The sequence below is a fragment of the Aquarana catesbeiana genome, linkage group LG13, assembly GCF_042186555.1.
Source record: "Aquarana catesbeiana isolate 2022-GZ linkage group LG13, ASM4218655v1, whole genome shotgun sequence".
In the NCBI taxonomy this organism is placed as follows: domain Eukaryota; kingdom Metazoa; phylum Chordata; class Amphibia; order Anura; family Ranidae; genus Aquarana; species Aquarana catesbeiana.
Window position 1 is genome coordinate 200,386,388 of NC_133336.1, and position 24,465 is coordinate 200,410,852.

Here is a 24,465-nt window from a genome sequence, read left to right on the forward strand (position 1 = left end):
ATTTTGAATTGATTTTACCTGTAAAATATTATATTTTTCAACTAAATTGTAATAAAAATATTTAGTATTATTTTTGTTTCAATGTCCTTCACTGTTACCATTAAAGTCCGTTACACCATGCCTTAAAGCAGATGTCCACTGACAGTTTGTATTTATTTATTTTTTCAAACACTTAAAACATCACATAATGACAATGGCACACTCACGTTTTGCGTTAATTTCCTCCCCAGATGTCCGGTTTCGTTGCAAATAATACGTTTTTAAAAATGTGGACGGCTGTTTTCATCTTGCTTGTGGGCATTTGAAGCCCACAAGCATTCACTTCCTAGTTCCAGTGATGCTGAGCTACCAGCATTCCTTGCTGGTTCCCGCGCATGCTCAGTTGTAATGGCGTCGTAAACATCCTGGTTGCCATGACAACGGGTGGAGGAAGTTCCCGCCCCGTTGCGATGTCTAAAAATAGTATACACAGCATGTAAAACGCCCTATAAAACGTGCCTGACATAATCACGTCACTTCTTTTCAAATCCCATGAGATTTCACGGTGGGCCTCCGCACTCACTCCAGGGAACAATGACACTAGCTCCCAGGAGACAGTGCGGCGCGGTGGAAATGACGACAATACCCGCAAAATACCCACCCATAGCCGCAGGGAGAAAAAAGACCGAAGCACATATACACAGGTACAGCCGGAAAAAAAAAACGTTCCGTTTTGCATTCTATGCTGTCTATGTTGTCTAATATGAATGAGCTAAACTTTGAAAATTGTGTGAACATCCACTTTAACTACTTCAGATCCGCGCTATAGCCGAAAGACGACTACAGCGCGGACCTACTTTGCCGGGAGGGCATCCATGGATGTCCTCTCATTCTCGAGAGGCCTGCGCCCCCCCTGAAGGGCACGCGTGGCACGCTCTGTGATTAGCGAGTCAACAAGACTCGGCTGATCACAGATTGGAGTAAGGGGTCGATCCCGACCTTTGCCACGTAATCAGCTGTCAGCCAATGACAGCTGATCATGTGATGTAAACAGACCCGGTAATTGGCTATTTTTTCTCCTCATGCTGATAGCGTGAGGAGAAAAAAAAGCCAATCACCAGCGGCTGTCAGAGGGACATCAGTCCCGATCATGGAGAGCTGCCAGTGCCACCTACCAGTGCACAACAGTTACGCCTACCAGTGCCCACCAGCGCCACCTATCAGTGCCCACAGTGCCACCTATCAGTGTCACTAATCAGTGTCACCTACCAGTGCCGCCCATCAGTGTCAACTACCAGTGCCCATCAGTGTCACCTACAAGTGCCACCTATCAGTGCCCATCAGTGGTACCTATCAGTAATACCTATCAGTGCCCATAAGTGCCACCCATCAGGACCCATCAGTGCCATCTTATCAGTCGTCATCAGTGCCGCCTTATCTGCGCCCATCAGTACCGCCTTATCTATCCCCATCAGTGCCGCCTTATCTGTGCCTATCAGTGCCCACCAGTGCGCCTCATCAGCGCATATCAATAAAGGAGAAAAATTGCCTGTTTGCAAAATTTTATAAGAAACTAAAACATGATTTCTTTTTTTTTTTTTTAATTTTCCATGTTTTTTTGTTTGTTTAGCAAAAAATATAAACCCCAGCGGTCATTAAATACCACCAAAATAAAGCTCTACTTGTGTGAAAAAAATGATAAAAATTTAATTTGGGTACAGTGTAGCATGACCGCGCAATTGTCATTCAAAGTGCGTCAGAGCTGAAAGCTGAAAATTGGTCTGGGCAGGAGGGGGGTTTAAGTGCCCGGTAAGGAAGTGGTTAAGAGTTCCCTTCACTGGAACTAAGGGGCCAAGCCCAACCCCTGAAACAACCCCACACCATAATCCCCCCTCCACCAAATGATTTGGACCAGTGCCCAAGGCAAGATCCATTAAGACATGGATGAGCAAGTTTCGGGTGGAGGAACTTCACTGGCCTGCACAGAGTCCTGACCTCAACTGGGATGAATTAGAGCTGAGACTGCGAGCCAGGCCTTCTCATCCAACATCAGTGCCTGACCCCACAAATGCGCTTCTGGAAGAATGGTCAAACATTCCCATTGACACACTCCTAAACCTTGTGGACAGCCTTCCCAGAAGAGTTGAAGCTGTTATAGCTGCAAAAGGTGGACCAACTCAATATTGAACCCGGACTAAGACTGGGATGCCATTAAAGTTCATGTGTGTGTAAAGGCAGGCGTCCCAATAATTTTAGTAATATAGATAGATAGATAGATAGATAGATAGATAGATAGATAGATAGATAGATAGATAGATAGATAGATAGATAGATAGATAGATAGATAGATAGATAGATAGATAGATAGATATTACACACACACACGTGTATTTGAGCATTGGGGTGCACACTCCAATGCAATTGCATAGAGAAGCACAGAGGCCCAATGGTGATGTCATTGGGTCCAAAATAAGAAATAAATTGAAAAACAGAACGTTAAAAAAAAAAACATTTTATTAGCATATTCATTAGTGGGGAAAAGAAGGAACCTGGTGACCATTATCAGTGGGACATAAAATGAAACAACAAGAGATGAAGGGAGATCTTCCAATACAGGAATTTGTTCCAGTGACAACTTCCCTCGTTCGGGAGAAATGTAATTTCCTCTCATTTCCTGTTGTGTCTTCAATTCAGAAAGTGAAAGGAAATCTCCTCAATTGGGAAACAGGCAGAAAAACATAAACCGACAAGGATTTCAACTCTTAGCTACTCTAATCTAAAACAAAATAAACATTTTGGTATACATGCACATTATCCAATTACATAAATTACAAAAATAATTTCCCTTATTTCATTTGCCCTCTACTTGCAATTTATTGACATTTTTGTGGATTTCAATGAATCGTACTTCCTCCATGTTGGACGAAACAAAGAAGACATCTGGTGCTCCTGACCTGGTGGTGTCCAGTAGTATCCATTGAGTTTGGCAAATCCACAGGCGTTGAACCACCAGCCAGAACTGAATATCTTACTGCAGCTCTCATACATTATGTCATCTATTAAACAGTTAGGAGTGCAGCCATCATGGGGGGAATCCTCAGTGCTGAAAAATCTGCCATACTGATTGAATCCTGGCAATGACATTCCCTTGAATGAATCTCCTGCAAGAAGGAGCGCGAGTTTAATTTGGTGTTTTAACATTGACTATAACATTCTTTTGGGAAATTAAATTTCAACCCTCAACTAGTTTTATCATATCTGAAAATATATTTACAACATATTGAAATTATGACTTTTTTTTTTTAAAATAGACCTAAAAATAAGGTTCAGATATTCCATCACTGGATCAAAACCCAACTAAAACCTTTTCTCCACTCAGATCTTTCTTCTGCCTCCTTCCAATACATGGTCCCAAGTAGGGATGAGCTTCGTGTTCGAGTCGAACCCATGTTCGACTCGAACATCGGCTGTTCGATCGTTCGCCGAATTGCGAACGTTATGGGCCGTTCGCGCTAAATTCGTGTGGCGCGTCACGGCCCATAATTCACTGCGGCATCGCAGTGCATTGCTGGCTGATGATTGGCCAAGCATGCACTATGACCCGCATGCTTGGCCAATCACAGCGCTGTCAGTAGAGAGAGCTGTAATTGGCCAAAGCCAGGGTGGCTTTGGCCAATTATGGCTCAGGGGATTTAGTACACACCCCACACTATATAAGGCCGCCTGCACGGCGGCCCTGTGTAGTGTGTGTTCCGGTGTGCTGAGAGATAGAGAGAGAGAGAGACAGTGTCATTTGATTTGAGTTAGATAGATTAGGCAGAACAGTCAGTCAGTTAGCTGCACTTACAGTGTATTGTGTATATATATATGCATCCCAGGTGTTGCATATATATATATACACTGTATTCAGTTTAGCTAGATCCGTTCCTGTTATCTTCTATCTAGACTATTTACATTTAATGCAGTGCGTCCTGCTCACAGTGTTCAGCTAGATCCGTTCCTGCTATTTACATTTAGTGCAGTGCGTCCTGCTCACAGTGTTCAGCTAGATCCGTTCCTGTTATCTTCTAGACTATTTACATTTAGTGCAGTGCGTCCTGCTCACAGTGTTCAGCTAGATCCGTTCCTGCAATTTACATTTAGTGCAGTGCGTCCTGCTCACAGTGTTCAGCTAGATCCGTTCCTGCTATTTACATTTAGTGCAGTGCGTCCTGCTCACAGTGTTCAGCTAGATCCGTTCCTGCTATTTACATTTAGTGCAGTGCGTCCTGCTCACAGTGTTCAGCTAGATCCGTTCCTGCTATTTACATTTAGTGCAGTGCGTCCTGCTCACAGTGTTCAGCTAGATCCGTTCCTGTTATCTTCTAGACTATTTACATTTAGTGCAGTGCGTCCTGCTCACAGTGTTCAGCTAGATCCGTTCCTGCAATTTACATTTAGTGCAGTGCGTCCTGCTCACAGTGTTCAGCTAGATCCGTTCCTGCTATTTACATTTAGTGCAGTGCGTCCTGCTCACAGTGTTCAGCTAGATCCGTTCCTGCTATTTACATTTAGTGCAGTGCGTCCTGCTCACAGTGTTCAGCTAGATCCGTTCCTGCTATTTACATTTAGTGCAGTGCGTCCTGCTCACAGTGTTCAGCTAGATCCGTTCCTGCTATTTACATTTAGTGCAGTGCGTCCTGCGCACAGTGTTCAGCTAGAGCCGTTCCTGCTATTTACATTTAGTGCAGTGCGTCCTGCTCACAGTGTTCAGCTAGATCCGTTCCTGTTATCTTCTAGACTATTTACATTTAGTGCAGTGCGTCCTGCTCACAGTGTTCAGCTAGATCCGTTCCTGTTATCTTCTAGACTATTTACATTTAGTGCAGTGCGTCCTGCTCACAGTGTTCAGCTAGATCCGTTCCTGCTATTTACATTTAGTGCAGTGCGTCCTGCTCACAGTGTTCAGCTAGATCCGTTCCTGTTAAATTCCTACTGACCGGCAGGCTTGTCTGGTTACAGTATATAAAGCTACCTGAAGAAAATTACAGGTGTTCTATTTGATCCTATTAGTACCACGGTCAGGCAGCTAGACTATTTACATTTAGTACAGTGCGTCCTGCTCACAGTGTTCAGCTAGATCCGTTCCTGTTATCTTCCTACTGACAGGCAGGCTTGTCTGGTTACAGTATATAAAGCTACCTGAAGAAAATTACAGGTGTTCTATTTGATCCTATTAGTACCACGGTCAGGCAGCTAGACTATTTACATTTAGTACAGTGCGTCCTGCTCACAGTGTACAGCTAGATCCGTTCCTGTTATCTTCCTACTGACAGGCAGGCTTGTCTGGTTACAGTATATAAAGCTACCTGAAGAAAATTACAGGTGTTCTATTTGATCCTATTAGTACCACGGTCAGGCAGCTAGACTATTTACATTTAGTACAGTGCGTCCTGCTCACAGTGTACAGCTAGATCCGTTCCTGTTATCTTCCTACTGACAGGCAGGCTTGTCTGGTTACAGTATATAAAGCTACCTGAAGAAAATTACAGGTGTTCTATTTGATCCTATTAGTACCACGGTCAGGCAGCTAGACTATTTACATTTAGTACAGTGCGTCCTGCTCACAGTGTACAGCTAGATCCGTTCCTGTTATCTTCCTACTGACAGGCAGGCTTGTCTGGTTACAGTATATAAAGCTACCTGAAGAAAATTACAGGTGTTCTATTTGATCCTATTAGTACCACGGTCAGGCAGCTAGACTATTTACATTTAGTACAGTGCGTCCTGCTCACAGTGTTCAGCTAGATCCGTTCCTGTTATCTTCCTACTGACAGGCAGGCTTGTCTGGTTACAGTATATAAAGCTACTTGAAGAAAATTACAGGTGTTCTATCCCAGCTTAGTGCAGCTACAGGCCATTAGTATGTCTGGAAGGCCAAGAAGGAGAGGCAGACAGTCACAAGCCAATAAGAGAGGGCAAGCAGGCTCTGTGTCTAGTGCTGGTCGTGGAGACGGTGCATCCTCATCAGCACGTGGCCATGGGACACGCTTGGCCTTTTTTTCGGCAGCTGGCCATGTTGAGCCGCAACATGCGGAAGACTTGGTCGAGTGGATGACCAAGCCGTCCTCATCCTCCTCATCCTCTCTCACCCATGCCCAGGGTGCTTTGTCTGGCAAAGCAGCGGCCTCTTCCCTCAGCTCAATGTCATCAGTGACTCCTTCCCTAGCTCCACCATGTCCTCATGAGGATTCCCTCGAACTGTTTGACCACAGTGTTGGGTACATGCTCCAGGAGGATGCCCAGCGTTTGGAAGGCTCTGATGACGATACTGAGCTCGATGAAGGCAGTAACATGAGCGCGGACAGAGGGGGTGCCCAAGAAGGACAGCAATCTGGCAGTCATGCTCCCCCTGCTGCAGCATACTGCCAGGTTTGCTCCAGTGATGAGGAGGGAGGGGATGATGAGGTCACTGACTCAACGTGGGTGCCTGATAGGAGAGAGGAGGAGGAGGAGGAGGAGGAGGAGGAGGAGGAGGCGGCAGCACATCACCAACGAGGCAGGATGCCCTCCAGGGGCCAGCCTAAGGGCAGCACATTGACTGCATCACACCCCAAAGCTCCACATGTGCAGGGCGCTGCAGTCTCTGCGCGTTATTCAAAAAGTTCTTTGGTGTGGGCCTTTTTTGAGACGAGTGCATCAGATCGCACCGCTGCTATTTGCAACATATGTCTCAAGCGTATCTCGCGTGGCCAAAATATCTCCCGCTTGGGTACCACATGCTTGACCAGACATATGTTGACCTGCCATGCAGTTCGTTGGCAAGCGTATCTAAAAGACCCACACCAAAGAACAAAGAGGATCTCTCCTTGCTCCTCATCAGCTGAGATTTCCAACCCCACTAGACCTTCAGTCCTCTCTGAGACCTGCAGTGAGAGGAATGAAGGTGTAGAATTAGGTGTGTCACAGCCAAGTACTTGTGGGCAATCTGCTTTTGGTACACCGACGTCAGATTGTACCAGGCAAATTTCCCTGCCCCAGCTGCTGCACCGCCGAAAGAAGTTTGCTCCCAGCCATCCACATGCCCAGCGGTTGAATGCTAGCTTGGCAAAATTGCTAGCACTTCAACTGCTGCCTTTTCAGTTGGTAGACTCTGCCCCCTTCCGTGAGTTTGTGGAATGTGCGGTTCCTCAGTGGCAGGTACCCAAACGCCACTTTTTCTCACGGAAGGCGATTCCGGCTCTCTACTGGCATGTGGAAGGCAATGTCCATGCCTCGCTGGACAGGGCGGTCAGCGGTAAGGTGCATATTACCGCTGACTCATGGTCCAGCAGGCATGGACAGGGACGTTACCTAAGTTTCACGGCGCATTGGGTGACTCTGCTGGCAGCTGGGAAGGATGCAGGACAAGGTGCAGTAGTGTTGGAGGTTGTTCCGCCACCACGCCTCCAAAATGCTGATTGTGACACACCTCTCTCCTCCACCCCCTCCTCTTCTTCTTCCTCCATGGCCTCTTCCTCGGAACCAGCGGTGCTCCGTAGGCGTTCAAGGGGCTACGCAAGTACGCAGGCCAAAAGATGCCATGCGGTGCTTGAGCTGGTGTGCTTGGGGGACAGGAGCCACACTGGGGCAGAGGTTCTGTCAGCTCTGCAGGGGCAGGTTCAGAGGTGGTTGACGCCACGCCAACTTAAGGCAGGAATGGTGGTTTGCGACAATGGCACCAACCTCCTCTCTGCCCTCCGACAGGGACAAATGACCCATGTGCCCTGTTTGGCTCACGTCCTTAACTTGGTGGTGCAGCGGTTCTTGGGCAGGTACCCGGGCTTACAGGATGTCCTGAGGCAGGCCAGGAAAGTCTGTGTGCATTTCCGCCGGTCATATAATGCCAGTGCTCGGCTGACGGACCTCCAAAAGGAGTTTAACCTGCCCAAGAACCGCCTAATCTGTGACATGCCCACCAGGTGGAACTCAACGTTGGCCATGCTGCAGCGGCTGCACACGCAGCAGAGGGCCATAAATGAGTACCTGTGCGACTATGGCACCAGGACAGGGTCAGGGGAGCTTGGTTTTTTTTCCCCACGCCAGTGGGCCATGATCAGGGATGCATGCACTGTCCTGTCACCATTCGAGGAGGCCACGAGGATGGTGAGCAGTGACAGTGCATGCATCAGTGACACTGTCCCCCTTGTCCACCTGTTGGAGCACACGCTGCGTGGAATAATGGACAGGGCACTTGAGGCAGAACAGAGGCAGGAAGAGGAGGACTTCCTTAGCTCTCAAGGCCCCCTTTATCCAGACAGTGTTCCTGCGTGCCCGCCGATCACACAGGAAGAGGACGAGGAGGAAGAGGAGGAGGAGGAAGATTGTGTCAGTATGGAGGTGGAGCCTGGCACTCAGCATCAGCAGCAGTCTTTAAGGGATCAGTCCCAAGAAACACATGGACTTGTACGTGGCTGGGAGGAGGTGGCTGCGGACCATGTCGTTCTTAGTGACCCAGAGGACTCCGGACCGAATGCCTCAGCAAACCTACGCTGCATGGCCTCCCTGATCCTGCAAAGCCTGCGTAAGGATCCTCGTATTCGTGGTATCAAGGAGAAGGACCAATACTGGCTGGCAACCCTCCTTGATCCACGTTACAAGGGTAAGGTTGCGGACCTTATCTTGCCATCGCAGAGGGAGCAGAGGATGAAACATCTTCGGGAGGCCTTGCAGAAAGGTCTGTGCAACGCGTTCCCAGAGACTGGGAGGTTACAAACTCCTGTTTCTGGACAACGTGTTGCTGAGGCTTCGGTCAGTCAAAGAAGGAGCGGTGGAGAAGGTGGCCGTCTGACCGATGCGTTCAGACAATTTTTTGGTCCGCAGCCCCAAGGTATGATCGGTTCCAGCAACCATCGCCAGCGTCTGTTTTACATGGTGCAGGAATACCTAGGGGCAAGATCAGACTTGGACACCTTTCCCACCGAAAATCCTCTGGGTTACTGGGTCTTGAGGATGGATCACTGGCCAGAGCTTGCACAGTATGCAATTGAGCTACTGGCCTGTCCTGCATCCAGCGTTCTTTCGGAACGCACATTCAGTGCTGCTGGAGGTGTGGTAACCGATCACAGGGTGCGTCTGTCCACCGACTCGGTCGATCGGCTGACCTTCATAAAAATGAATGAGTCTTGGATCACCACCAGCTACCAAGCACCTGATGCTGATGTAACCGAATAATTTTTTTTGAAATCTCAGATCCCTTCAAAGACTGCCTATGCTGATGCTGAGTGACTATCCCTGAGTAATTATCCTCTTCCTCCTCAATCATCACGCTGATAGCTTGTAAGAACATTTTTGGTTCTGGGCGCCACCACCAGTGCCTAAGGCACAATTTTTCAGCCCCTGTTTAACAGGGGCGTGTAATTACAATTTTTGATGTAATACTTTGCAGCAGGGCTCGTTCCTGCATTCCAACTAGAGTGTCTGTGAGGGGTTGCAGTGTTGTGGCACCAGCACCAGTGCCTAGGGCCCAATTTTTCTGCCCCTGTCTAACAGGGGCGTGTAATTACAATTTTTGATGCAATACTTTGCAGCAGGGCTCGTTCCTGCGTTCCAACTAGAGTGTCTGTGAGGGGTTGCAGTGTTGTGGCACCAGTGCCTAAGGCCCAATTTTTCTGCCCCTGTCTAACAGGGGCGTGTAATTACAATTTTTGATGCAATACTTTGCAGCAGGGCTCGTTCCTGCGTTCCAACTAGAGTGTCTGTGAGGGGTTGCAGTGTTGTGGCACCAGCACCAGTGCCTAAGGCCCAATTTTTCTGCCCCTGTCTAACAGGGGCGTGTAATTACAATTTTTGAAGCAATAATTTGCAGCAGGGCTCGTTCCTGCGTTCCAACTAGAGTGTCTGTGAGGGGTTGCAGTGTTGTGGCACCAGCACCAGTGCCTAAGGCCTAATTTTTCAGCTCCTGTTCAACAGGGGCATGTAATTACAATTCTTGATCTAATATTTCACAGCAGGGCCCTGTGAGGGCTTACAGTGTTGTGGCCACAGCAACACCTAAGGCCCAAATTTCTGCTGAGTATATAGGGCAGGACCCTACTTTCAAACATCTAACTTACAAACGACTCCTACTTGCAAACGGAAGGAGACAACAGGAAGTGAGATGAAATCTACCCCTAGGAATGGAAATTCTCTCCTGTAAGAGTTAATATGGGAAAACAAGTTCTCCTTTCCACTGATGCTTTCCAATCCTTGTTCCACAAAAAAACCCAAATTTTCAAAAAACATTTTTCATTGGGACAAAAAAGTGAGGTGAAATCTTCTGAAGAGGAGGAAAGACAGCAAAACAAATGTCACAGGGGTGATAACCCTTCCCTATGTTTTCCAAAAAGCTTAGAAAAGATTTTTTGGCTGGAGCTAAACACGTTAAAAATGTTCAAAATTACAAACAGATTCTACTTAACAACAAACCTACAGTCCCTGTCTTGTTTGCACCGCCTGTATACTGCTGTTCAGAGTATATAGGGCCTGGTGGCCCCACACCTTTCCTTATTTTAATTTGGGTGCGGGGTTCCCCTTAATATCCATACAAGACCCAAAGGGACTGGTAATGGACTGGGGGGTACCCATGCCGTTTGTCTCACTGATTTTCATCCATATTGCCATGACCCGACATGACATTAAACCCGCAAGCAGTTTTAAATGAGATTTTTTCCTTTAAAAATGACATTTGGTGCAGGGACTGTTCTAAACATGGGAAACACGCGTCACTTTACAGGCATACTATAGACACCCCCCAGGTACGATATTTAAAGGAATATTTCACTTTTTTTTTTTACTTTAAGCATCATTAAAATCACTGCTCCCGAAAAAATGGCCGTTTTTAAAAGTTTTTTTTGCATTGATACATGTCCCCTGGGGTAGGACCCGGGTCCCCAAACCCTTTTTAGGACAATACCATGCAAATTAGCCTTTAAAATGAGCACTTTTGATTTCGAACGTTCGAGTCCCATAGACGTCAATGGGGTTCTAACGTTCGTGCGAACTTTCGGTCCGTTCGCGGGTTCTGGTGCGAACCGAACCGGGGGGTGTTCGGCTCATCCCTAGTCCCAAGGTTGGGATCTTTGTTTGGGATTTCGTCCTTATTGACTGCTCAACTAAAATCATTGGCTTCCCTATGCCTCAGCTCAGTTCCAGTGGCAGAACTTGGAGGTTTGTATAAGTTTAAGCTCAAGTGGTGGTAGAGAAAATCTAAACATGTTCCACAAATGTAGGATTTTAAAAGCTTTTTCCTGCAGGATTCCAGTGCCTCAACCCATAGGCTATGGTGTGGCTATGGGAGGGTGCAACTAGCATGTCTCTCAATGTCAGCCTCGTATAAGTGTACAGAGAATTCTTCAACATTTACAGATGTGTTGAAGATGCCACAGGTCTCGGAGGCAGGTTGAAACTGGAGGCCAACAAATTGAGGGAGCTTTCAATACTAACAAAAGGTGTTAATGATTAAGGTAGAGTTGGGTTTTATTTTTTTAAACTACATGTAATGTTGACCCTTCAGATGTACAGGTTATTAAAAAAAAATCCTAAAACATTTGCTGTTATCACTCTACTCTTTTTGCTAGTTGGAAATATACTGTTGGTGTCTGTGTCCCTGCTAGGGGGGGTTCACCAAGCCCCATTTCTCTTGGTGACCATTGTCACTGATACTGAAAGTTACGGGAAGTCTCAGAACACCACAACAGGAATAGAGGGGAAATCCTCCAATGAAAAAACACATTCCAGTGACAACTAAGAGCGGATTTCCCTTACTTTACTTTCTCTCACTTCTCGTTGTGTCTAAGGCTAGCCCTACATGATACAATTTTCTTTCCTTCAACCACAGATTGAAAGAAAGAAAATTGCTCGTTCCCCCATCAACACTGACTGTGTGATGGGAATCAAGCAATTTTCTTTCCTTCAAGCCTCCCTCGGCAGTGTTATTGTGTTCTGCTGGTGGGGAGTGCAGGAAGCCTTCCCCACCAGCAGAATGCAATGGTCACTGCTGGTGGCTTTAGTAGTCAGATGAAAAAAAATTCTGAATCAACTTTAGTATAATGAGTATAACGAGTCTGCCCATAGATTGCCCATAGACATGTCCTTCCACTTCCTTCTCCTGAATCTGGCCATAGATGGATCGAAATTGAGATTCATCTATGGCCGGATTAAAGAGAAGGCAGTGGAAGGACATCTTCCCAAAAGAACACAGATGACAAAAGATCAGCAAAGGATTAACTCATTTCTTATTCTTTAAAAAAAAAATGGCTTTAGATATACTTTAAAGTGTAAGTTCAGCTTTTTACAAAAAAAAAAAAAATGAAAAGGTGAACACCTTACACCAGTGGTTCTCAACACCTGTCCTCAGGACCCACTAACAGGCCAGATTTTAAGTATTACCTTGGGTAAGGTGACCATATTAAAAATGAAATCCGGGGACTATTTTTTTATTGACAAATGGTAAACTATTTTATAAGCATATTTTCCTCAAATGATATATATAGTGTTTATGGAATGATTGTATGATATATACATTATATTTCATATTTCATCCATGAGATAAAAAAAAAAAAAAAAAAGGTTAGGGCAGTACAGTGACAGTATACGGCAGGTTAGGGCAGTACAGTGACAGTATACGGCAGGTTAGGGGAGTACAGTGACAGTATACGGCAGGTTATGGCAGTACAGTGACAGTATACGGCAGGTTAGTTCAGTATGTAGTGACAGTATACGGCAGGCTCGTTCAGTATGTAGTGACAGTATACGGCAGGCTCCTTCATTATGTAGTGACAGTATACGGCAGGCTCGTTCATTATGTAGTGACAGTATACGGCAGGCTCGTTCATTATGTAGTGACAGTATACGGCAGGCTCGTTCAGTATGTAGTGACAGTATACGGCAGGTTAGTTCAGTATGTAGTGACAGTATACGGCAGGCTTGTTCATTATGTAGTGACAGTATACGGCAGGCTCGTTCATTATGTAGTGACAGTATACGGCAGGTTAGTTCAGTATGTAGTGACAGTATACGGCAGGCTCGTTCATTATGTAGTGACAGTATACGGCAGGCTCGTTCATTATGTAGTGACAGTATACGGCAGGCTCCTTCATTATGTAGTGACAGTATACGGCAGGCTCCTTCATTATGTAGTGACAGTATACGGCAGGCTCGTTCATTATGTAGTGACAGTATACGGCAGGCTCGTTCATTATGTAGTGACAGTATACGGCAGGCTCGTTCATTATGTAGTGACAGTATACGGCAGGCTCCTTCATTATGTAGTGACAGTATACGGCAGGCTCCTTCATTATGTAGTGACAGTATACGGCAGGCTCGTTCAGTATGTAGTGACAGTATACGGCAGGCTCGTTCATTATGTAGTGACAGTATACGGCAGGTTAGTTCAGTATGTAGTGACAGTATACGGCAGGCTCGTTCATTATGTAGTGACAGTATACGGCAGGCTCCTTCATTATGTAGTGACAGTATACGGCAGGCTCGTTCATTATGTAGTGACAGTATACGGCAGGCTCGTTCAGTGTGTAGTGACAGTATACGGCAGGCTCGTTCAGTGTGTAGTGACAGTATACGGCAGGCTCGTTCAGTGTGTAGTGACAGTATACGGCAGGCTCGTTCAGTATGTAGTGACAGTATACGGCAGGTTAGTTCAGTATGTAAGAAAAAACAGAGAAATAATCTCTTAAGAGGACAGAAGACCCTCAGGCACTGTCTGAAAAAGCAAGCCAAAATTTATTAAGCAATTAAGAAAAATACCACACAAAAATGTATACAGCAATTCATAGAAAAAGGGCTATAGTGAGTGACTACCACAGGCCCTAACAATAAAAATTACAACGTTGTTGTTTAAAAACACAGGGGAGCCACGGCTGAACATACCACAGTCACACTCCATTCACCACTCATACAGCGATGATGATAATCAAGAACAGTTTGGCTGAAGTGACATGGTCAGTGAATCGCTCTTCAGGGGCGTGGTATAGTGGGTGTGCGGGTAGTTGAGGATGGAGAGCAGTGGAAGTCCATAGGCCAGTAAACCTGATAGGGGAAAACAGGAGCTGGCCGGGATAAGTTCCAAGGGGACACAGCAAGACTGACCGACAGTGACTGACAGTTCATCTGGTTAGACAGGTGAGTATAACATAACAGCATCAAGCACAGCAGTTTGAGCTCGCAGCTTCTAGCAGATCAGGCATATAAAAGGGCAGGTAGATAGCAATGGATAACAGCGTACAAGCAGGAGAAGGGGGAGGCTGGCTAATAAGCAGTACGGGAGACAATGGTCATGCAGAGGGGGATAGATTTCTCACCACCCGAACAGTAACTGACATCCGTGTATTGCCATGCTTCTCCCCAGTAGATGGCTTGGAGTATAAGTCCGTGTAGAGCCGATTTGCTGCTTGGACCACTGTGTCCACCAAGCGCTGCGCTCGCCGTGCGAAGTAAGGTGGTTAGGTACATCAGCTGTTGTTCAGTCCCAGCTGATCATTCATCCGCAGTGTTTGCACGTGGCTCCAGAGTAGCGTGCCGACGTCACGTGCTGACGCGTTTCACCAGCCAATTAGCGCTGGTTTCCTCAGAGCAAGGAGGAGTCCGTGGATCAGACATAAATAGACAGGGAAATAAAGTGAAATTACACTTCTCTACCACTGGGTGTCATCCATGGTCACCTCACAAAATGAACATACAGCAGGGAAAATTGAAAATAAAAAACCCCGAATGGCTATATAGGATCAATCACATCTGGTTATTATTAGAGAGAATATGAGGGGGCCCTAACTGTATAATTAAATATGTAGACAGAAAAATAGAAAAAAATAGTAGAAGTAATAGAACATCACACAGTGCTCAAACAGACTCAAATTTATATAGTAGATTATTATAACAAACAATTATTTTTCCAGAAAGGACTGGAGACTGCACTCAGTATTTAACCCTTTTGGGGTCATAGAGTCCATATAGTACGTCCACATTTTTTCTTTCTGAAGAAGGATGGTATCGTAGTCACCACGTCTAGTGGGTAGGTTTAATCTATAAATCCCTTTGACAGTTAAACCCTTTGGGTCACGATTGTGGAATTTCGCAAAATGTAAAGAGATTGGACGCTCATCGTCCTTTTTAATACCAGCTATGTGCTCGCCAATCCTTATGCGTAGGGCACGTTTTGTTTTGCCAATGTAGTTTTTATTACATGGACACGTCAACATATAAATCACCCAAGTTGTTGAGCAGTTGATAAATTGTTTAATTTTAAAATCTTTTCCTCCACGTGGATTGGTGAACTGATTAGTCTGGTGAACATATTTACAAATTTTGCAATGTCCACAGGCGTGCATACCAAAAGGGGGCTTAGAACTGGTGAGCCAGTTATAACTTATTGTCCGTGTGTATTCAAAATGGACCAGTAGGTCACTGAGGTTACGTGACCTTCTCGCTGTCATAAGTGGTCTGGGGCTTACAAGGTTGGCAATGAGTGGGGCAGATTTCAGGATATGCCATTGTTTATCAAGAACCCGTTGTACTGCATTCCACTGAGAGCCATACCTAGTAATGATTCTAGGGAAATCCTGTGTCTTGTTTCCCTGGTCTTCTGTCCTCTTAAGAGATTATTTCTCTTTGTTTTTTCTTGTATGCCTTAGGACATCCCTGAATTGTATTCCACATTCCCTATGCGGTTGAGTGCCTGATACAAGCCTGTCTTTAATAATATTAAATTGGTGGTTGATCCAGGCTAACCTCACCCATTTTTTGCTCGTTCAGTGTGTAGTGACAGTATACGGCAAGCTCGTTCAGTGTGTAGTGACAGTATACGGCAAGCTCGTTCAGTATGTAGTGACAGTATACGGCAGGCTAGTCCAGTATGTAGTGACAGTATACGGCAGGCTAGTCCAGTATGTAGTGACAGTATACGGCAGGCTCATTCAGTATGTAGTGACAGTATACGGCAGGCTCGTTCAGTATGTAGTGACAGTATACGGCAGGCTCGTTCAGTATGTAGTGACAGTATACGGCAGGCTCGTTCAGTATGTAGTGACAGTATACGGCAGGCTCGTTCAGTATGTAGTGACAGTATACGGCAGGCTAGTCCAGTATGTAGTGACAGTATACGGCAGGCTCGTTCAGTGTGTAGTGACAGTATATGGCAGGCTCGTTCAGTATGTAGTGACAGTATACGGCAGGCTCGTTCAGTATGTAGTGACAGTATACGGCAGGCTCGTTCAGTATGTAGTGACAGTATACGGCAGGTTAGGGCAGTGTAGGGTGAAATAGTGACATGTTAGATCTGTATGTAGTGACAGTATATGGCTCAGTCACTTACAGCATGGCAGGTGATGGAGATTCCCAGGCTGCTGTGCTCTCTCCTCCTCTTTCTTCTTTAGCTGCAGGATCAGCCTGAGGGGAGGAGTCTGTAGGAGGAGTGGAGGAGGTAGCCACACCCTGACCCTGCCCACCAACTCCGGCTGCCTCAGGAGATAGTGAACATCCCCGAGGGACAGCCTAAGCTGATTAGAGTGTTAGACAACCTCCCCCATACCGGTGGACTCTCTGCTATCCCAATCGACTTTTTACAAACTACAAGGACAGGGAAGGTGCAGGGCCCCCCCCCATGAATCTGGTGCCCGCTCATTAAGGGTATTGTACTGGCTTAAAAGTGTCCCTGCCTGTCGCTGCCCCTGCAAACGGGGGACAAATCCAGGGACAGATTTGTTCCGTCCTATAACCGTTCACAAATGCGCTTTTGAAAGAATGGTCAAACATTCCCCTAGACACACTCCCAAACCTTGTGGACAACCTTCCCAGAAGAATTGAAGCTGTTATAGCTGCAAAGGGTGGGCCAACTCAATATTGAACCCTACGAACTAAGACTGGGATAGTTCATATGCGTGTAAAGACAGGCGTCACAATACTTTTGACAATATAGTGTATCCTATTAGTATTGGAAGAGAGGGTAGATTTCCCCCAACCGCCCCCAGGCAACAACCCCCCCCCCCCCTACTTAACAATCTCCAACTCCATCTAAAATAAGATTCATTCACTTTAGCTATAATTATACAGACAGCACAGGTGACTGCTTACCCTTGATATTTCCAAATCCCTCTAGCTTTTCCACTTTTGATTAAAGCTTACTCCACCAGACCCATCACGATACTGCATAAGAGTCCAACCTCCGCTCTTTGTCATTTCACAGGAGACCTGCAGGGGGAGCACAAAACATCATAACACGGTCATAAATCAGCTTATTTAGTGCAGAAAAGGTAAAAAATATTTTTATCCCCATATCACCTTCATTTTCCTCCACCAGTTTCTCCTTCCTTCCAGACAACCAAACAGGATCCCATTGCTCTCTTTTGCCCTATATCTCCTTTACTCCCCCCCCCCCCCCCCCCACCTATGAATTTCTTCCAGACAGCCAAACAGGGTTTTCTGTTGTTTTACCTGAAAAGGGGCATTCGCTCCATTTGGTTTGATTAGATAGACTCCACTCACTGCATTGCTGTTTTTCTGCCATATATCAGAGCAATCACGTCCTACAAAATAAGGTAAAATGTTAATTGTATTTCAGCTACAAACTAGCTAAAATCCTAATAGTCTTCTTACACGTTGTATTTTTAAGGCAGAGCCCTTTTGTCCTCCATTTGGCTTTTGTACCTGTTTGGGTTGGAGTTGGTAGCTTGCCGTTCAGGATAAGCAAATTTGTGTAAAAAGAATATGAAAAAAGGCAACTACAAACTTATGGAATACAGATTTTTCCCATTTTTGGTGAATCATACAATTTATTGGGCAGGCGTAAAATTGACACTTTTTTTCTTAGTAATTTACCCTCTTCCTGGTATTGGCAATTCATATTGATCACTTAATTACATATTTTTTTTTATCAGTCCCATGGGGTATCTATAGCAGTGCACAAGTCACTTCCCCATAAAACTGTAGACCAAAAAACTGACCCTAAGGGTCAGTATCTGTTCCTGAAGATGGTCCTTGGCGGTAAAAGCTACACAATAGCCAATGTATAGTTAATCAACAATGACCAGCTGTCTTCTTGTATCCATAGTCTGACATTCTTCCCCATAAAATTATAGACCAAAAAACTGACCCAGAGGGTCAGTATCTGTTCCTGAAGATCTGTCATGGTTATGCAGTAATCTCTTTGTCAGCTTACCTCTCCTCATGTGTTCAGACTAAGAGGCCAGCCACTCTCACCTGGCTGTTTTATAACCTCTCCTCTAGCATGGCTCCACCCCAGGCCCTATCAGGGAACCCTATATTAACCTGTGCACCACAAGCTAGCGGTGCTGATCAACCATTGTGTATTTGGTGTCCTGGTTCGTGCTTGCCATGTGCTCTTCCTTTATCTCTGTTACCGACCTTGGTGTGTTTCTCGTCTATTCCTGTCTGCTCGTGACCCTGACCTTTTGGCGTGTCCCAGACTATCCCTGTTTGCCTGTGACCCTGAACCTTTGGCGTGTACTCTGTTGTTCCTGTCTGCTAGTCGCCCTGACCTCTGCCTCTCCCAGCCCAAGGGTCATGTTGGAGCGCCCGGGCCGCAAATGCGCAAGCGCCATTCCATCGCGCATGCGCGCAGGAACACAGCCGAAGCGACTGGAAGGATTATTCTCCTGACAGACACTCCACCAGGAGTGGATATCCTTCCTTGTCTTACCTAAGGCTTCATCTCCTATCATATTAGGTCTTCCTTGGTTATGGCTCCATTCTCCACACATTGACTTGATTGCTGGACAGATCCTGGCTTGGGGTTCCTCCTGTTCCTCTTCCTGCCTACTCAAGGTTACCCCAAAAGAGAAACTTCCTGTTGCCACCATCCCAGTATCTTCTGCTCTTCCCGCTGTATATAGCGATTTCTGGGATGTGTCCTGCAATAGTCGGACTGATGCACTCTCTAGATCATGTGGCACTCTGGATGAGGAGCCCACCTATGAACCTGAGCCGATCATTCATTACAGTTTTGCATAACCATTTACCTTTGCCTGTCCCTAAACTCCCTTGGATGCACAGCCAGGCTAACTTGTCCGCAAGTTCCACAGTCGCTACGCCCTGTGATGCGACTGTGGTGATACTATTGGGTCGGCCTCTGCACCAGTTATGCCAGTCCAGCCCATGCCCAGTGAGCTTCCTGCTTTTTCTTATTCAGGGCCTTCTGTAACCTGGTCTCACCCTACTACTACTACTACTACTACTACTACTACTACTACTACTACTACTACTACTACGTCCATTCAAACCTGTCTAAGAGGCTCAATCCATCCTTTGGATAGACTGCCCCATTCGGCCAGGTGGGGTTTTCAACCTTTTTTTCAGGACTCTCTGCATTCTGCTTGTGTTACAGCTATCCAGCTTGACTCCTGTGACACATCACCTTCTAACCAACCTGCTCTCAGGGATCCACTGACCTCTGCCCAGTCTGATGATCCTGTGCTGGATGTCCAGCTCATCTTTAAGGGTCTGGGGGACCCTGCTAAGACTCCTGATGGTCTTCTCATGCCCTTACCCATTCCTAAGAAGCCTTTAGTCCTCAATAAGTCCTCTCGTCCTCTCCCTAACTCGGTTTCGGTCTCTGAGGATAATCTAAAGTACAAGGTTGGTCAAGTTCTGGATTCCCAGCGCCGTAGAGGCATACTTCAGTACCTCGTACATTGGAAAGAGTTTGGTCCTGAGGAGAGGTCTTGAATCACTGCATCTGAGATCTTTGTGCCTCGTCTGTTGAGGAGGTTTCATCTGGAGTTTCCCTTTAAGCCTGGGCCCAGGCGTGGGAGGGGGAGGCCTCGTAAGATGGGCGGTACTGTCATGGTTATGCAGTAATCTTTCTCTGTCAGCTTACCTCTCCCCACGTGTTCAGACTAAGAGGCCAGCCACTCTCACCTGGCTGTTTTATAACCTCTCCTCTAAGCATGGCTCCACCGCAGGCCCTATCAGGGAACCCTATATTAACCTGTGCACTGCAAGCTAGCGGTGCTGATCAACCATTGTGTATTCATTGTTTGTTTGGCTTCCCTATTTCCTGCTTGCCGTGTGCTCTTTGTTTGTCTCTGTTACCGACCTTGGCGTGTTCTCATCTATTCCTGTCTGCTCGTGACCCTGACCTTTTGGCGTGTCCCCGACTATCCCTGTTTGCCTGTGACCCTGAACCTTTGGCGTGTACTCTGTTGTTCCTGTCTGCTAGTCGCCCTGACCTCTTCCTTTATCCCTTTACTATCCTTATTGTTCCAGCCTGCTCGCGCTGAAAAATATAGGAACTGAAAAAAAAATGTAAAAAAATGTATATAAATATATAAACTGAGTAAGAAATATATGTGCAGAAATATTATACCATAATTAGTGTGCCAATAAAAAAAAAACAAAAAAAACATACATATATAAATATATAATGTGCAATCCTTATATATAAAATTCACAAAGTGTATCCACATAAAAGTGCAATCCTTCTATAAATGCTGAAAGTGCATCATGCATGAATATAAACCTAATTAATAAGTGCAAATCCTGTGACAATCAAGTGTCCAAATAAAATCCTTCAGCTGCTCCAAACTTAAGCAAAGAAGTGTAAGAAAACAGTGTCCATAAACAAAGTGTTCATCATGCTTCTCCTGATAAGTGTCCAAATCACAACAAGCTGGATGTGCTCTCCCGTGGTCCCCCACTAAAAGAAATTCCTCCAGGAGGGTACTCACAGTATGCTGGGGAGGGGTAGGACGGAGCTGTCAGCAGGGAAGGAGGTTAATATACACCACACCGCACGCCATACGAGCCGCTGCTAAACGAAACACACCTGTATAGTTTGGTGCACTGTAGCACCTGCATACTGTGAGTACCCTCCTGGAGGAATTTCTTTTACTTTAAATAAATCCCTTACTATATTACACTATGGAGGTCTCTCCTTTTTTTCTTTTATGAATGATGCTTTGGCTTTACCTGTGAGGATTGGATATACATCATTGCATCCTGAGTGAGCCCAGGAGTGGCCCCAATGCGTGTTTGACACTGTTTTACTACCGTGTCACACGAATAGAGGTGAGCACAAGCACAAGTGGGGGACCACGGGAGAGCACATCCAGCTTGTTGTGATTTGGACACTTATCAGGAGAGCAGTGATGAACACTTTGTTTATGGACACTGTTTTCTTACACTTCTTTGCTTAAGTTTGGAGCAGCTGAAGGATTTTATTTGGACACTTGATTGTCACAGGATTTGCACTTATTAATTAGGTTTATATTCATGCATGATGCACTTTCAGCATTTATAGAAGGATTGCACTTTTATGTGGATACACTTTGTGAATTTTATATATAAGGATTGCACATTATATATTTATATATGTATGTTTTTTTTTTTATTAGCACACTAATTATGGTATAATATTTCTGCACATATATTTCTTACTCAGTTTATATATTTATATACATTTTTTTACATTTTTTTTCAGTTCATATATTTTTCAGCGCGGGCACAATTAATTTTATTTATATTTAAATACACGGAATGAAGCGTGGTGAAGTGTTTGCTGCTTAAAAATATAGTTTTTTACCCCATAGAGGCATTGGTCCACTTGTGGCTCGCAAGAACCCCTCTTTTTTGTTTGTTCCAGCCTGCTGCTTCCTTCTCCTGTAGTCTACGGTGAGCATGAACTGTGAGACCCTAGGGGCCGCGACCTGGAGCCAGACTGCAGCGCAGTACATCCTCACCAGCAGTGCTCTGGTGAACACTTGTTGGCTCTTAGACTCTGCGCCCTGGGGAGTCTATGCTCTAGCTCCCACTGGGATCTGTTAGTGATCCAGTAGACCTGCTTCCTGAACCTCCCTGGGTACTATCCACAGCAGTCAGTCCTAGGGTCCACTTTCTTAGCGGTGCACTTCCGACTCCTACGGAGTGCATCTGTCACCTGGTCTCAGGTGACCTGACAAGATCCTACTTGGCAGTACAATCTACACAATAGCCAATGTATAGTTACCAAACTATGACCAGCTATCTACTGGTATCCATATTCTGACATTCTTCAACATAAAAATATAGACCAAAAAAACTGACCCACAGGTTTAGTATCTGTTCCTGACGATCCTACTTGGCAGTACAATCTACACAATAGCCAATGTATAGTTACCAAACTATGACCAGCTATCTACTGGTATCCATATTCTGACATTCTTCCCCATAAAATTATAGACCAAAAAAACTGACCCTAGAGGGTAAGTATCTGTTCCTGAAGATCCTACTTGACAGTAAAACCTACACAATAGCCAATGCATGGTTACCTAGCTACGATCAACTGTCTACTGTTATCCATATTTTGACAGAATCTGGATACCAGTATTAAGTTTGTCCTAGTTGGGTAACTATTTATTGGCTACTGTGTAGAGTAAGTATGCATTGGCAAATGTGTAGATTCTACCACCATGTAGTCTGGGTCAGTTTTTTTTGGTTTAAAATTTTTATGGGGAAGAAATTGGACATTTTGAATAGTGTCATATTAATTGGGGCAGCTTTAATTTTGTACTTAAGCCAAGCATTAAAAAAAAAACGCATCTAGGGGATCCCACACCAAGGCCCAGCTTGATAGCTGTTACAACATCAATTGTGTGATGTCTGTGGAGCCTTACTTCATAAAAAGGACTATTCCTTTAACTTACCTGCTCATAACACTTTCCATAGGCTGCACTTGTTTGTCACCAGCCAATATACAGTTGGGTTGATTTGCTAAAACTGGGGGTGCAAAGACTGGTGCAACTGTGCGTAGAAACCAATCATCTACCAGGCTTTATGGCCAAAGCTTAATTGAACAAGCTAAAGTTAGAAGCCAGATTTTGCACTCTCCAGTTGTAGTAAAGCAACGCCACAGACTCTTTCCCCGATTCAATACTTGGCTATTTGGTCTGACCATGGCCCCGATATATGTAAATACAAAACGGTAGATCTGTAGTATATAACTTATATATGTAGAACAAATCAGCATACATTTTCCTCAGTCTTAACATCTAATAACGATTCAATAATAAATTAAGCAAAGTAAGAACTCCTCTGTAGCTAAGTTTGTAAGGGGTGATGTTTTATATATTAGGGTACCCCTTATATCTTATGTTGTCGAAGAAAAGGGGGGTGGATTCTTATGATTGGTTAATAGTTTGTGGTTTTGTGGGATATGAGTTTAAGTGATGTAAAGTTGCATGAAGGAGTGTTCCATCAGGAACAGAGAGATGGTATTAGATATTAGGACGTACGCTTGAGCACTAAGCTCAGGTACTTTATGGATGTGAGTAGGGGGGGGTGGGAGGAGGAGGAGGAGAAAGGGGATAGGGGAGAAATGATGGGCGGGGGAATTGACTCCACCAGAAGCCTTAATTTGTCTATACGACAACATAGTATGAAATGTGAAGGGTAAGAGGCAGAGAACATGCTATTGGTATGCTTGCGATTAAAGACCTCGACACGTGCCCCCCCCGTACTCGTCCCTTGGTTAGGGGTGGGGGGCCTTGTGTCTATTTGAAAAGTAGGGTTTGTATATACTGTGGCTCCATTAGATTTAACCTGTTAGCGTGCGGCTTCTTCGTGTGCGTGACCCTTCACTGTTATGTAGTTATCTGTGGCTCGGAAGTAAATCCAGCAGGCCCAAGTGTGTGAAGATTTAGCTGGAGCATCTCTAGCTATGTGGATTAATTCTTCCATTTCTGCAATTCTATTGATGCAGTTAATGGTCGGAATAGGAGATGAATCCCAGTGTATTGGGATTCACATCTTGGCAGGGTTAGTTATGCAGCGTACACAGAAGCGGACATTTCGACCGGACTGGTCCGACGGACCGAGTCCGGCGGACAATCCGATCGCGTGTGGGCTTCATCGGACCTTCATCGGACTTTTACAGTTGAAAATCTGACGGACTTTAGATTTGAAACATGCTTCAAATCTTCGACGGACTTGAGTCCGGTCGAAAAATTCGCTCGTCTGTATGCTAGTCCGAAGGACGAAAACCCACGCAGCTAATGGCTACTGGCTATCAACTTCCTTATTTTAGTCCGGTCGTATGTCATCACGTACAAATCCGTTGGACTTTGGTGTGATCGTGTGTAGGCAAGTTCGTTCGTTCAAAAGTCCGTCGGAAGTCCGTCAAAAGTCAGTTGGAAAGTCCGTCGGTCAGTCCGGTTGAAAAGTCCGCCCTTGTGTACGCGGCCTTAAATGCACCACTAGGGATTTGTGGTTTGCGTGTGCAGATATGTGATGGAGAAGGAACTGAGCTGGGGTATGTTCCAGGGCATATGTGGAGATTTATGTTGTTAGTTCATGGACTTGTGACCAGAAGTTCTGTAAAAGGGGGCATGACCACCAGATATGTAATAATGTGCCAGGTTCCCTGGAGCATCTCCAGCATTTATTAGGAATGTTCGGATCGTATAGAACCGGAGTGCGATACCATTGGGTCAGGGTTTTGTAGTTATTTTCTTGGATCGAAACATTGAGTGAGCCTTTGTGTACCAT

The 24,465-nt window shown here is 45.4% G+C and overlaps 1 protein-coding gene across 1 annotated transcript in view; it reads right to left on the reverse strand.

The window, feature by feature from the left end:
• Positions 1–2,503: 2,503 nt before the first annotated feature.
• LOC141116651 (angiopoietin-related protein 4-like) overlaps positions 2,504–24,465 on the reverse strand; it is a gene marked incomplete at its 5' end in the record, with an annotated part of 28,713 nt that continues 6,751 nt past the window's right edge. The window contains 4 exons of the mRNA XM_073609044.1: positions 2,504–3,140; positions 14,295–14,465; positions 17,088–17,178; positions 17,422–17,513. Coding sequence (XP_073465145.1) covers positions 2,842–3,140; positions 14,295–14,465; positions 17,088–17,178; positions 17,422–17,513 — 653 coding nt within the window. The remainder of the gene's footprint in view (positions 3,141–14,294; positions 14,466–17,087; positions 17,179–17,421; positions 17,514–24,465) is intronic.